This window comes from Telopea speciosissima, chromosome 4 (genome assembly GCF_018873765.1).
Source record: "Telopea speciosissima isolate NSW1024214 ecotype Mountain lineage chromosome 4, Tspe_v1, whole genome shotgun sequence".
NCBI classification, from domain to species: Eukaryota; Viridiplantae; Streptophyta; class Magnoliopsida; order Proteales; family Proteaceae; genus Telopea; species Telopea speciosissima.
Genome location: NC_057919.1, coordinates 56,183,587 through 56,198,339, shown reverse-complemented (window position 1 = coordinate 56,198,339; position 14,753 = coordinate 56,183,587). Strand labels below are relative to the sequence as shown.

The 14,753-nt window shown below is 40.7% G+C and overlaps 1 protein-coding gene across 1 annotated transcript in view; it reads left to right on the top strand.

Annotated features, from left to right (window-relative positions):
• The window catches only part of LOC122658766 (DNA topoisomerase 3-beta), a 94,728-nt gene extending 81,584 nt beyond the window's left edge, over nucleotides 1-13,144 (top strand). The window contains exons 12-13 of the mRNA XM_043853872.1: nucleotides 9,095-9,274; nucleotides 12,344-13,144. Coding sequence (XP_043709807.1) covers nucleotides 9,095-9,274; nucleotides 12,344-12,997 — 834 coding nt within the window. The 3' untranslated portion in view covers nucleotides 12,998-13,144. The remainder of the gene's footprint in view (nucleotides 1-9,094; nucleotides 9,275-12,343) is intronic.
• The last annotated feature ends 1,609 nt before the right edge of the window (nucleotides 13,145-14,753 follow it).

The following is a 14,753-nucleotide window of genomic DNA, read 5'->3' as shown; positions in this document are numbered from 1 at the left end:
CCAGATCCTTTTTGCCACCCTTGTCTTTCGTCGTCATAACCCCAGCTCCCCTCCTTTCCCAAAAATCCCTCCCTACATCGCCTACGCCCTGCCCTGTTCAGGAAAGATTTTGCCTCTAAGCTTGGACATCACAGACCATGCCCTCTGCCATGAGCCTATGGATCCGGGTTAGAGTGTCTTCGTCAAGGTTGGCTTTGGTTGTCCCCTGATTCCTGAAGACCATGTATTTTTCCCTTTCTTTAGTTCGCTGATTTTGTTGGGGCTCTTCCTCTCTTTTGCTTGTCCTGACCTTTTTTGGTAAGGCTTTGTTTTTGGCTCGTGCTGGTTTGTTCCCTCTCTCCCCCCGCCCCCCCCTTTTTTTCTTTCCTTTGGTAATGAAATTTTTATTCATCCAAAAAAGAACTATCCCAACCAAACTGGCCAATGGCTACTAAGAAGCTCTCTCTGGGGCTTAAGTGATAACCAACATATGGGCCATAAATGGGCCTGGCTTAAAACTTACGTAATGGCCTATCGTGGGCTGGTTTAAACACTTAAGTTTTAGGTCTAAGTGTGGGCCTGTTTGTGGCCTTTATTCCTCCTTGAATACACCCTTAATTCTGCATTAGGCAAATTAAGCTTAAACCTTTCCAGGTATGTCTGTGATTTTTCTCTTGAAGTAGACATAATTGTTCCTCTTCTTTGAGTTGTGGTATGCTGCAGTACTACTATTCTGGCTGTTTACAATGTTTTGGATACCAACTTGGATTTGGTGAGCATGTGGCTCTTCAGATATTATATCAGATTATCTGCATCAGGTACTGACTCCTTGATCAGTTGAACTTTTGGATGGATAACAACTTGATTGAGAAGCAAATAGAAGGAATACCCACCCTTTTAAAAAAAAAGCAGGAAAAAGAGCGATAGAGAGGAATTGAGACAATAAGATAGAAAATGGAGAAGAATTAAATGGCATCAGGAGTCAGGACTATATCGTTGGTGGATAACTAGGTGGTTGATGGGCCTCTTCTAGATAAATTTATTTATATAAATCAAGAAGGATTTACAGCCTTTGCATTCATGGCAAAATGGAAATAAAGTTTTGCAATAATTGGGTAATATATTTAGATGAAGATAGTACAATAATATAGTTGGGTATTGAAATATGTTGCTTCTTTGGATGTGGAAAAGATCCCTCTCAACCCAACCCCACCCCACTCCCCCTCCACCCCCCAAAAAAATAAAATAAAATAAAATTTAGTATCTTGGAGAATGTCTTTCAATGCATCATCCTCGCACCAGAGTTGAGAAATAAATCTACCAATCCCTTGCCCGCCAAAACTGTACCCATATAAGTTGTACATAGCCTATATAAGTTTTACGGATTATTTGCCCTCAACCTCATGTATGGAACAATATAAGATTATAGTTGAGAAGAGACATGCTGGAGAATGATTGGCTTATCAAATATGACAGAGGCCTATAATGAGAATAATGATTACTGTTAGTAGAACAATTAGAGATGTAATGCTTGAATGATCTTATGATCACCCCAAGCCTCTCATTTATAATGAAAGAACAAATTACATAGGACACAAATAACCCTACTATTGCCGACTCTATTAAGAGAGTCAGCTACACATAAAATGTTGTAATATGGGTACAAGGTTAGAACTGTCATAAGGGTACTTTGGTCTTGTACTCTATTCTATTATAAATAAAGCTGGCCTGTGTCACATTGACACAAGTCATTCTCCCATTGTTCCAGATTTCATCATGGTATCCAGAACAAGGGAAAATCGACCTAAGTTTTTTGATCATGCGTGAGACTAAGAAAACAGACGCAGCCGCCTCTCACCCCATCGCAATACCACTACCGTAGCAGCAGCAGCAGCACCACTTCCGCTTCCCACCTCCACCAACCCTTCCGCCTTCTCTCTCTCTTCTCGCGAAACTACTACACCCTTTCTTCTTTTTTTTCCTTCCGTTTTTTCCCCTCCCACCTTTTTCCGCCTCTACAGCCTAAGCCGCAGGGGTCCCCTTCCCTGCCTACCTCTTTCGGCTTCCCCTGGTGGTGAGTGTATCCCACCAAGGGCTCTTTGCCTTCACCTATGCCTTAAATCTCCTTTTCTTTTGGAGATTTTTTTAAGTGCTGCTTTGTTGAGTGAAGATTTGGGATATTTTTTCCCTTTTTTGCAACCATGTCTGACGATGAAAATTTTGCCATCTCTTTGGGACAAGGGGGAACCTCTGTGCATCGTGAGAAGGATTTTCCTAGTTTCCAGACTAACTCTGTTAAACTGGATTGCAATAATTACCTCATGTGGTCGAGGTCTGTCTTGCTTGCCATTGGTTCCCTTGGTTTGAAAGGCCATTTGATGGGTACAACTATTCGTCCCACTGCTGCCGAAGGCTCAGGATAAATGGGATCTCGATGAGTGCCTGGTGATGTCTTTTCTCAGTTCCATTGATCCTGTGATTTCTCAGAGTTATCTGTTAGTGGAGATTGCTGCCGATGTCTGGAGTGTTGTCAAAGAAACCTGCTCTAAGGTTGGTAATGATGCCCAGTGCTATGAACTCCATCGGAAGATACATAAAATGGAACAAAAGGATCTTACTTTTATCCTGTACTACAATGCCATGAGAGGTATCTGGCAAACTTTGGATTTCTATGGGAAGTTTACTGCTATGTGTCAGGCTGACACTATTGCTTACCACCAATGGGAAAAAAAGCTTTGGGTGTATGATTTTTTGGCCGGACTGAACATGGAGTATGATCCCATTCGTGCCCATGTCTTGACTAGGGATCCCTTCCCAACCCTTGCCCAGGAGTATGCAATTATTGCTTCTGAGGAAAGCCGACGTGAGGCTACGGTACATCCTCCTCCTGTGGAGCATGCTGCCTTTTATACGGCTCCCTCTAAAGGGGCTTTGACTTCCTCTGCGGCTTCTCCTACTATTTAGAATCGTGGTTCTCCTATTAAGTTTGACTACTATGGGAAAGAGTGTCACACCAAGGATCGTTGTTGGAAGCTTCATGGCCGTCCACCTGAGTCCCGTGGGGGTGGTCCGCCCAAATCTAGAGGAAGTGCTGCTCATCAGTCCATCTCTGAGGATGATTCTTCTAGTACAACTAGTACACCTCTCTCTACTGATGAGATGAGCCACCTATGGAGTTTGATGTCAAGAGTGGAATCTACTACTTCAACACCTTCGGCCCATGCTAGTGTTGCCTTTGCCACTACTACTCCTTCCTCTGCCAGTTCTTCTACAAGTATTCTGTTTTGTGGTCAGAGCTCCTCTATCAAATCCAATTCTTGGATTATTGACTCTGGGACTACCAACCACATGACAAGTTCTCCCAAACACTTTTCTCAGTGTTATCCATTAGCTGGTAATAATGAAGTTCGAGTTGCTAATGGATCTTTTTCTCCTATATCTGGCAAGGGAGTTATAAATTGTTCAACTTCCCTTTCGTTATCTTTTGTTCTTCATGTCCCACATTTTTCTACTAATCTGTTATCCATTAGTAGCATTACACGTGAGCTCAATTGTAAAGTGACTTTCTTTCTTTCTCACTGTGTATTTCAGGACTTGGAAACGGGCTGTACCATTGCATGTGGTAAGATGGAAAGTGGCCTGTACTTGCTAGAGCAGCCTCCTACTGCATTATCTACTGTGGCTTCTCTCCCAGGGTTTGGATCCGAAGCACTTGCTGATTTACATACGTGGCATCGTCGATTAGGACACCCACCACTAAGAACTCTTACTAGCTTATTTCCTAGTTTTTCTAAAGATTGTAATTTGAACAATTTCCATTGTGAGGCTTGCATTCTTGCAAAGCAAACCTGATCTACATACCCAGTGTCGGATTATCGAAGTTCAATTCCTTTTAGTTTAATTCATTTTGATGTGTAGGCCCCTGCCCGTGTGGTTTCTTCTTCTGGTTTTTGTTGGTTTGTGACTTTTATTGATTGTTTTAGTAGAACAACTTGGGTTTATTTAATGCATTAGAAGAGTGATGTGTTTTCTATTTTTAGCATTTTCATAATATGGTTTCAACACAGTTTGATGCTAAAATCAGAATTCTAAGGTCTGATAATAGCACTGAATATATGGTTGGGGCATTTCAGTCTTATTTTTCTGCCCATGGGATTGTTCACTAGACTTTCTGTGTCGATACTCCACCAGACTTCCTGTGTCGATACTCCACTTCAAAACGGAGTGGCAGAGGGAAAAAATCGTCATCTTCTAGAGGTTGCTCGGTCTTTAATGTTTGCTATGAATTTCCCTGTTCATTTTTGGGGAGATGCTATCACCACGGCAGCCTTTCTTGTTAATAGGATGCCATCTCGTGTCCTAAATAATAAGAGCCCCATTGAAACTCTTCTAGGTAGTATCACTTTCCTTGTTCCACCTAAGGTTTTTGGTTGTGTTGCTTTTGTTCAGAATCATCATGTGCATGGGAAATTAGATCCCAAGGGTCTTTGGTGTATTTTTTTTGGGATACCCAGCTACCCAAAAAGGCTATTAATGTTACCATCTTTCTTTTCAGAAACTTTTTGTTTCCATGGATGTTATTTTTCAGGAAAATGTTCCCTTTACCCTGTCCCTCTTCAGGGGGAGTCTGTTCATCAGGAAGAGGTCCTTCAAATTCTCATAGATCTGCCTTGGGAAGATGAGGATGTTCTTGAGGATGGGGTTACTAGTCAGGAACAACAACAAGGTGAGATTTCTATTTAGGGGAGACTCCTGTGTCCTCTACTATGCCCACTGAACCCATTATTCAGCCAAGTAATCAGCCAGGTAATGGAAAAAAGGCTCAGGGAGATAAGTCACTTCTGACATATGACAGGAAAGAAAAGCTCGACCAGAACAGGCCTACTACCATTTTTCCTCTAAAATTGACTGCAACGGTTCCAGGTTCTGAACCCTCTGGTAAGGTTCCATTTGTTCCTTCTTTTGATTATGATCCTACTCTTGACCTTCCTATTGCTACTCGGAAAGGTAAACGTAGTTGTACTCAGCACCCCATTTCAAATGTTGTTTCTTATGACTCATTATCTCCTACTCTTCAGATCTTTCTAGCTTCCTTATCTTCTGTTTCTCTTCCTAACTCTTAGCAGGAGGCAGTAGCACACTCTGATTGGAAAGAAGCTATGAAGGAAGTGATGAGAGCCCTTGATAAAAATAACATATGGCATTTGGTTCAGCTTCCACCAGGAAAGAGAGCTGTAGGGTGTAAATTGGTGTTTGCAGTTAAACACAAGGCTGATGGGAGCAATGAACGATACAAAGCCAGGCTGGTTGCTAAAGGCTTCACCTAGACGAACGGAATTGACTATTAGGAGACATTTGCTCCAGTAGCTAAGATGAACACTGTGAGGGTTCTCCTATCTTATGCAGTAAATCAAGGATGGAACTTATTTCAACTTGATTTAAAAAATGCATTCTTGCATGGTGAGTTGACTGAGGAGGTCTACATGGATATTCCACTAGGATTTGATTCTCCAAAGACTCAAGGAAAGGTGTGTAAGCTCAATCGAGCTCTTTATGGGTTGAAGCAGTCTCCCTGAGCATGGTTTGGTAGGTTTCTTAAAGCTATGGTCTCCATTGGGTTCAAGTACAGCAATGCAGATCACACTCTATTCATTAGGAGGACTACCAAACATGTGACTATGTTGATTGTATATGTAGATGATATAGTCATCACTGGGAGCAGCCAGGAGGAGATTGATTCTTTGAAAAAAAATTCTGGGCACTAAATTTGAGATCAAAGACCTGGGGATGCTTAGGTACTTCTTGGGTGTAGAGGTTGCCTACTCTAACAAAGGAATCTCATTATCTCAAAGAAAGTACACCTTGGATCTGTAGGCTGAGACAGGTATGTTGGGATGCAAGCCAGCAGACACCCCTGTTGAATCTAATTGTCACCTTCCGCTAATGGAAGGAGAACCTGTGAATAGGAAGCAGTACCAACGACTAGTAGGACGTTTGATTTACTTTTCTCACACTCGTCCAGACATTTCCTTTGCAATAAGTCTGGTAAGCCAGTACATGCATGACGCCATGACCCCTATTCTACACACTTGGATGTTAACTATAGAATTTTGAGGTACTTGAAAGCTGCACCAGGAAAAGGGATTTCTATTTCTCCCTATGGTCACATGAAAATTGAAACATATACCGATGCAGATTGGGCTAGATCACCTAATGACAGGGGTTCTACTTCTGGCTACTGCACTTATGTTAGGGGGAATCTTGTCACCTGGAGGAGCAAGAAGCAAACTGTTGTGGCTCGTTCTAGTGCAGAGGCCGAGCTTCGGGCTATGGCTTTGGGTATATGTGAGGCCTTTTGGCTCTAAGGTTTGTTGTAAGATCTTGGAATTGAGGTTGAGATGCCTATGCGGTTGTACTCTGATAGCAAATTCGCATTCAACATCGCTCATAATCCTGTTCATCATGATCGAACAAAGCATGTGGAGATAGATTGTCACTTTATCAAGGAGAAACTGGAGAGTGGTCAGATGTGCATTATTTTCGTTCCTTCAGTTGATCAGCTTGCAAATGTTCTTACCAAAGGCTTGAGTCCTATGTTATTTGTTCCTATTGTTAGCAAGTTGGGCATGATAGATATATATGCATCAACTTTAAGGGGAGTGTTGTAATATGGGTACAAGGGTAGAACTGTCATAAGGGAATTTTGGTTTTGTACTCTATTCTGGAATGTTCCTCTATTCTATTATAAATAAAGCTGGCCTATGTCACATTGGCACAAATCATTCTCCCATTGTTCCAGATTTCATTATAAAAATAAACCCCAAAAGACCAGAATACCCTGGTGGGTGTATCACTGCACCCCCATGCTTGACAATATCCGCAAGCGCCTCCAACTTTGGAAAGGCAAACTTCTCTCCTATTCAGGTCGGCTTGAATGCATCAGATCGATTCTTCAATCTTCCTACACATACTGGTGTGGAATTTTTGGCATTCCCAAAGCCACTATTAGATCCATGGAGAACCTTTTCTATGCATTCCTCGGGAAAGGGAAAGAAGCCTCTAAATTCCTGCACCCTCTTAGCTGGAAATCCATCTGCCTTCCTAAGACGGAAGGAGGCTTAGGCATTCACCGCATCAGGGACTCCAATACTGCGGGAATCCTTAAGCTCATCTGGAAAATCGCTTCCAGGCATGACTCCATCTAGGTCAACTGGGTCTATTCCCGTCTCCTTAAAGAGGACTCCATCTGGACTGTCCCCATCCACTCGGACTCCTCCTGGGTTTGGTTCAAAATTCTTCTCCTCCGCCCTCTCGCCCTTAGAGCCACATCTTCGGTCATTGTTGATGGTTCCAGGACCTCTCTTTGGCTTGACCCTTGGCACCCCCTTGGTATTCTTTACAATGTTTTTGGTCCTAGAGCGATCTACTCCTCTGGCATTCCCAAATCTGCCCCCTTATCCTTCATCATCTCTCATGGTTCTTGGATGCCCCCTTCCCCTCCTACCCCTACCCTCTCTCAGATCTGGCCCTCTCTCCCTCCTCTAGCCCCTACCCCCCCTACTCTCGAAGATAAGGTTGTCTGGCTTCCTTCCCCCACTGGCCTCTTTACCTACAGCTCAGCTTGGAACTTTGCTCGCAACCCTAGACCCCCCGTTCCCTGGCACAACCTAGTCTGGTTCAAAGGCCTCATCCCTCGCCATAGCCTTACGACCTGGAGATCTCTTACCCTCTGCCTCCCAACCCAAGCTTTCCTCCTTCACCATAACATCCCTGTCCCCCCCCCCCCCCCCCACTGCATTTTCTGCTGGAATGGTTTTGAGGACACTGCCCACCTTTTCTTTGCTTGCACCTTTTCCTCTTCCATCTGGAAAAAAGCCCTTCTATCCATTTGGCATCGCAGCAGAAGACATCTTCCTTTTGATAGAGAATGCCTCTGGTTAAGTTCGACCTTCAAAGGCAGCACCCTGTTGGCAAGTTGGTTTTTGGCTCGACCATCCATCACATTTGGATGGAGAGGAATCTTAGGAGATGGACTTCCAAATCTAAATCCATTGACTGGATTTGGAAGGACATCTCTTTTGATGTCTTCTCTAAGCTTGGCACCTTACCTCAGCGATCCTTTATAGATACCCCAAGGAACAGTCACATTGTTGTTACCTGGGGTTTAGACCTCTCTCTCTTGCGGCCCACCCCTTCTAGGGTGGCCTGATTCTCTCTCCCCCCCTGTTTCTTTGTATATTCCCCCCCCCCCTTTTTCCCTTCCGGCTCCCTTCTGGGTATCGGTAATATACTCATTCACCAAAAAAAAAAAAAAAGGCCTATGGCCATTGCATATATTTATAGTTTCTCTAAAAGCCTGTGATTGGCTAAAGAGAGTGCTTACATCATTCACCCAATAGGAAATAAGAGCTTCCATTATCTAACCAACAAGAAAGGTCCAAACTAATCTATTACATCATCAAGCCAATAAGAAATGAAGAGTCAGTTTAGCTTAAAATAAAATCATCCCAAAAGCTTAACAATAAAAAAAAAAAAAAAACTTATAGAAGACCCCACAACTTAACTAACCAATGAATCTCATATTCCTATATCCTACCCATATTTTAGGCCCATTAATGTGGCATATACAGTGAAAACCCCGTGGATCGAAGGCCCAACACAAATGAAACCCGACCCAAGGCTTATTTAATAAGCCTTTTTTTCTGATTTATCTCCATCAGCTTCCCTCTCTGCAGTTTTTGTTATGTTTTCAGAAGCCTGTTGATGGGTCAACTATGGTTGTTGGTGTTATATTATCCTCTTCTTTTTTTTTTAATCTCTAACTATTGCATATGTAATTATTTGGAAGGGATAGTAACCCTTACTTTGAGTTGCCGATGCTTTCCTCCCCATTTTTAATGTCATAACTAAATGTACAAGTATGAAATGCCAGCATGCACATTTAACAGTACCAAGCAATAAATATTTCGTTTGCATGTCCTCACTAATCTGAGTTGATCAGATATGGTGTCTGTTTATGCCCAACTTTCAGCAGTCTGCCCTTTCATATCTTCAAACTGTATTCCTTTCCCTTCAAGAAGCATTAACTTTTATGTTTACTTTTCTTTTAGTACAGATTGAAAGCATGGATGCATTATTTGAAGCACAGTTCTCTCCATTAGCAGATTCAGGGCGTTTACTAAGCAAGTGTGGGAAATGTCTCCGGTACATGAAGTACATCTCCACCCAACCATCGCGCCTATACTGTGGCACATGTGAGGAGGTCTACTATGTTCCTCAGAATGGCATCATTAAGGTAATGTATTCCCTTGCAAATAATTTCTGTGCTCTACATACTGGCCCCTTTTGTGCTACCCAGATACAGAATGAAAAGGGTGGGTGTGAATTCACCATTTACCTCTAAAATTAAATTTATTCAAGTATCCAGATAATTTGTCCTCTATTTTCAATAGCTATTTGTTGTGTTCTAATAAAACAGTTCCTTTGGTTGTATTCCTCCTGTTTTTTCATGTCTCCCCCCCCCCCTCCCTCTCGGGGGATATCATGACAAACAAAATTCTTTATGCTGGCCCCTGTGAAGTTGATACAATAATATCTGTTGATCTGTCTCATGAAGGAATCTCTGCTGTAACAACCAAATATTTCTTGGGACTGTTCTGTCCAAACTCATAATTGAATAGTTGGGGGTATTCACGTTTGATTTCATGACACACCTTTTGTTGACTTTTGCACTTATAGTTTGCAGCCACTAAAATATCCTTCCAGAGTTGGCATTTCAATCATATTTAATGCTCTATGTAGCCAAATGAATTTTTTTTTGTTGTTAGTGATGCTCATAAAGTCATAATAGAATGTTACTAAAAAAATGGAGTTTTTGAACCCTTTGGAGTCCCCCACACCCCACTCCCGAAAAAAACAAGTAAACAAATAAATAAAACCTTTGAAATTGTCTGACAAAATGAATCTCCAACAGTCTCTATAGGACAACCAGTTAGTATCTTGTAGCTCCTTCTGAGTGCAAGACCAGTCCATTTTTATTTTGACTTGATTGTTCATAGGTTTTGGTTCTGTTGGTGCTTGTTTGCCGTATCTTTTTTCTGCAACCATTTTCAATTTCTTTTTCCCTCTGGCTTTCATCTTTGCTAATTGCTATTTAATTTTACTTTTTCGCCGTTTTGGATTTGGTAGAACAGTACTACTATGTGTATCTAACCCTGCTGATGCAGTTCAGAAGAACAAGAAGGCCAGCAGCAAACCAGGCCATTGGACTGGACCAATATGTTCATTTCTCAGTGTCCAATGGGTTTATATGGGCCATGGTCTTAGTATTATTGGGATTCTATAACCCCAAATATGAGGAATTTGAGTCCTATACGGGATTAGGTGCTAGTTTCTATTTTGCCAAGTTCTAGAAGAGTTTTTATTTTGTAGAGAGAACTTAGGTTGTAAAGGATTCCTTCTTCCACACATAAGGGGTTTCCTATTTTGCTTACTTCCATGAAGTTATAAATAAAGATGAGGGGATCATACCCACTCCAACGATTTGAGTAACAATTTAGCCTTGAGCTTGTTTGAGTTCTGTGACTCAGAGCATGCTTTTGTGGGATTCATAACTGCTCTACTGTGGGATGCAGTAGGGAAACCTTGGTGAGTTGCCAAGGCTGGAGTTGATGGAATTCTTCTCCACAGTTAGATGAGGGGCCTAACTTTTCCTTCTTTTCCCTTCTATAATTCTATTTTCTTCTTCTTTTCCATTCACTAACGGTCAGATTCTGATTATTCTTCATCATTGCAGCTGCGACTTACAGTTTCTGTTTCATCTGTTGAGCTGCTATTTAGATCTCTATCCATTGTCAGTTTTATTCTTAGTTTTAGACCTGGTTATTTTACTGCCGATACACTCTTCAGTTTAATCCATTGGTTCCTTGTTTGATGCCTAGCTTTGAGTGCTGTTCAGCTGTACTACTACCTTAGTTTCTATTTTCCTACAAGTTGCTAATTTCTAAATTCTGTTTCACTTGCTTTTTTAGTAATACTTGGTTACTAAATACCTTCCATGTTTCTATTTTGGTTATTACTTACTATTCTTGCTTTAGTTGCTAATTTCAGTTGTTTCTAAATCTGATTTTCTGTTTTCAGCAACTTACTATTTTGGTTATCCATTTATTTCTCTAAATCTTACCGTTGGATTAGCTCCTAATTTTGCTAAATCATTCCTTATACCAACTCTGCCCTTCAACCTGAACTTGAACCAAATCTGATGATCTGCTGTTCTAGATAGCCATTACCTGCCTTGTGGTCCATTAGTTTTCCCACTTTTTTTTTTTTTCCTTTTTTTTCTTTGATTCTCCCTCAACCCGCTTCCTCAAACCCTATTATGTTAGTTGCTTAGGAAAAAGGTCGGGAATTCTAATAAGTTTTAATTTATATATTGTACACAAATTTTTAGTTGTTTAAGAAGTGTCATATTGCGAAGCTATGTGTGGCAGAGATGAGGATGTTAAGATGGATGTGTGGCAAAACAAGGAAGGATAAAGTAAGGAATGATCATATTAGAGCTGAGTTAGGAGTTGCTCCGATCAGTGACAAGCTCCAAGAGAGTCGTTTGAGGTGGTATGGTCATGTTCAACGGAGGCCTAGGGACGCTCCAGTTAGGAATAGTGATTTGATTCCAATTGAAGGAGCTAGAAGAGCGAGGGGCAGGCCAAAATTGACCATAGGAGAAGTTGTGAGGAAGGACATGCATAGTCTAGGTCATGTACCAGGTATGACCTCGGATAGAGCCTATTGGAGGGCAAGGATCCATGTAGCTGACCCTATTTAGCTGAGATTCTCCTAACCTGCTGGGCTGTGCCTTTTTCCTCTTACTTTTATCTTTCACTTTTGTTTTCACATCATTCATTTGTCATTTCCCAATTTTCACTTCCCATCTCATTTTCCTTCCCTCTTTTTCTCTCTCTTCATTCCCTTATTTTGTCTAATCCTCAGTTTTACCTACTTTATTTGTTTGGATCCATGTAGCGGACCCCATTAAGTTAGGATAAGCCTGAGCTTCTTGTTGTTGTTGTTAGTTGTTAATCAAAAGGAATAAAAAAAGTTATTAGCTTAATAATCATCTAAGGTTTTCAAGAGAGGTGTAATTATCGCAGCAAAACAATTGTATCATCAATATCTCTGAGCAAGAAACCTAAATGAAATAGTGATAGATTTTTCTCAATCTGTTTAATAACAATGTTTATTTTTTTCTTTCGTGGGTTTCCTGTTTGTTCATCCTTCTGCAGGGTAAAAATGACTTTTAAAGTTTTAATACCCTTGTTCTTCTTGAGATCAATTATCTAATGTATCAATTGGTTGAATTCTGCAGCTCTACAAGGAACTTGTATGCCCTTTGGACAATTTTGAGCTATTAATCTTCTCCATGGCTGGCCCAGAAGGCAAGTCATTCCCTCTCTGTCCGTACTGCTACAACAACCCTCCATTTGAAGGTATAGACACGCTTTTTGGTGCCCTCAAGCAAGGAAGCTCGGGAAAATTGGGCAAGGGGGCTGGAATGCCGTGCTTTCTCTGCCCACACCCAACTTGCCGGCATTCTATGATAGCTCAAGGAGTATGCGCCTGCCCCGAGTGCAATGGCACACTTGTTCTTGATCCAGTGAGTGCTCCCAAGTGGCGGCTTTATTGCAACATGTGCAACTGCCTTGTCTTCCTTCCCCAGGGAGCCCATCGGATTTCAACAACAAGCAAACGTTGTCCTGAGTGTGACTCTACAATAATAGAAGTGGACTTCAATAAGAAAACAACACCTTTGAGTGACGGGGCTACTTTGCATGCTGGTTGCATTCTTTGTGATGAGCTGCTGCATTCTCTTGTGGAGATGAAGCATGGTAAATCATTCTTCAGACGCATGGGAGGGAGAGGAAGGGGAAGGGGAAGGGGAAGAGGGAGAGGAGGCAGTAGGGGAAGAGGAAGGACCGGTGGAAAACGGGAGGACCCTAGGATGAGCTTTCGAGATTTCTGAAATCCATGGATTAGGCTGGAACTTTTGAAGGTAGGCATCTCCAAAATTTCATGCTACTCAAAAATTGTTCAGTCTCCCTTTGCTGTGACACCAAATCTTCTCTTCCAATCCCAAAGAACATGGTTTCCATTGCTTATTAGTCTTGCCGAAAATCAGGGCTTTGGTGTGAAATGGCAGAAGACGAGGTTAACCCAGGGAAGATACATGTTGTACAAAATGTTGAACATCAATGCTTTTGTGTCGTCTGGTTCTGGCGAGGTAAAGCTCTGGCTCAAGCTCAAACAAATCTTCCCTGCAGATTTTAGAGTGGAAGAGTACTGTACGAAGGTAGTTTTTAATAGATCTGGCCAAATCTATCTTGGACATGGGTGCTAAATCTTTATGTTACATGGTTTGCATCTGAATTTAAGTTGTACATTCTCAAGGTTTTTGATCTTGTTCTTTTAGCAGTTGAGCTGTATATGGGGTCTCTGTAGAATTAACTGCAAGTCCATTTGTGATGTAAACATAAAAGCCATCCCATTGGAGGTTTCCTTTGAACTTTCAGATCCTATGTTGTCACTATTTTTTTCTATTGCATAATTTATTAGTGATGGATTATAAAGAATGTTTGTTTAGGAATTTAAAGAGTGGCTTCAATCTTTAATTTATTAGTGGTGGTTTATGAAGACCGTTGGAATATAAAAGCTTTTATATATATATATATATATATATTTTATGGAAAAACAAATTTATTAAAAAACTCAGCAAAACATCATATCTACAATGTTGACCTGCAAGATCATGGGAAATGCTAATTATAAATCTAACCTTTTTAACCACTGAAAAATAGTTTTAACTTCTTACAAGAACATATGATCAGAAATCATAAACCAATTTTTTAACTCTGAATCTATTGAAGACCTCTATATAAATATTAGAGGTGGTAGAATATATTTTTATTTGAATGAATAAAAATGTATTATGAAGAAGAAAGGGGGAATATACAAGCCCGAAGGCAAACAAGACAAAAGCCTAACTAGGCAGCAAAATGGAAAGAGGAAGACCCTAGGAGACAACAATGAGCATGTTTCTTGGGGAATCCTTTATATTAGCACGGAGAGGGAGCAAATTATAAAAGAAACTTCAAAGGAGATGGTTTTCCAAATCTGATCAAGGAGGTGGTAGAATATTACCCACTCTGAAAGGTAATTTTTTATGATTGTTTTAAATTCTCATCTCAAAACTTCATACTAGTAATGGTGGTAAATATTACCACCGCAAGAAAGCTTTAAAGGCGAAATATAACAATCAATTGTGTAATACTTTAGTTGTGCCTTTTTAATTTTAGTGTCGGTAATGCAGCTAAAAATGTCATTTTAGCGGCAGTAAAAATTACTGTTAAAAGACTCGTACAAATGTCGAAGTCGCGCATTTTTTCTTGTAATGATTTTGGATTTTCTAGGGAGAATTTAACGACTTTTACGTCAATTAACATGATTTCAGTAATCCGGTCTATGCTTAATTCTTGCAATCCTCTTTTGAATAGTCTATGATTGTACTTGGATCTTCATTTTTGTCAATTCTTTCCCCCCCCCCCCACCCCAATCCCCCTTCTTTTAGTCAAAACAGCTGAAAATTAATGAAACTTATTTCTTGTAGCAATAACTATTAATATTTTGAATAAAAAAAATTCCCATATATATATATGAAAATCTTTATTTCTTCTTTCAAATTTTAGTCTCCAAGGTTTTCAACCAATTCCTTCTGATTCCAA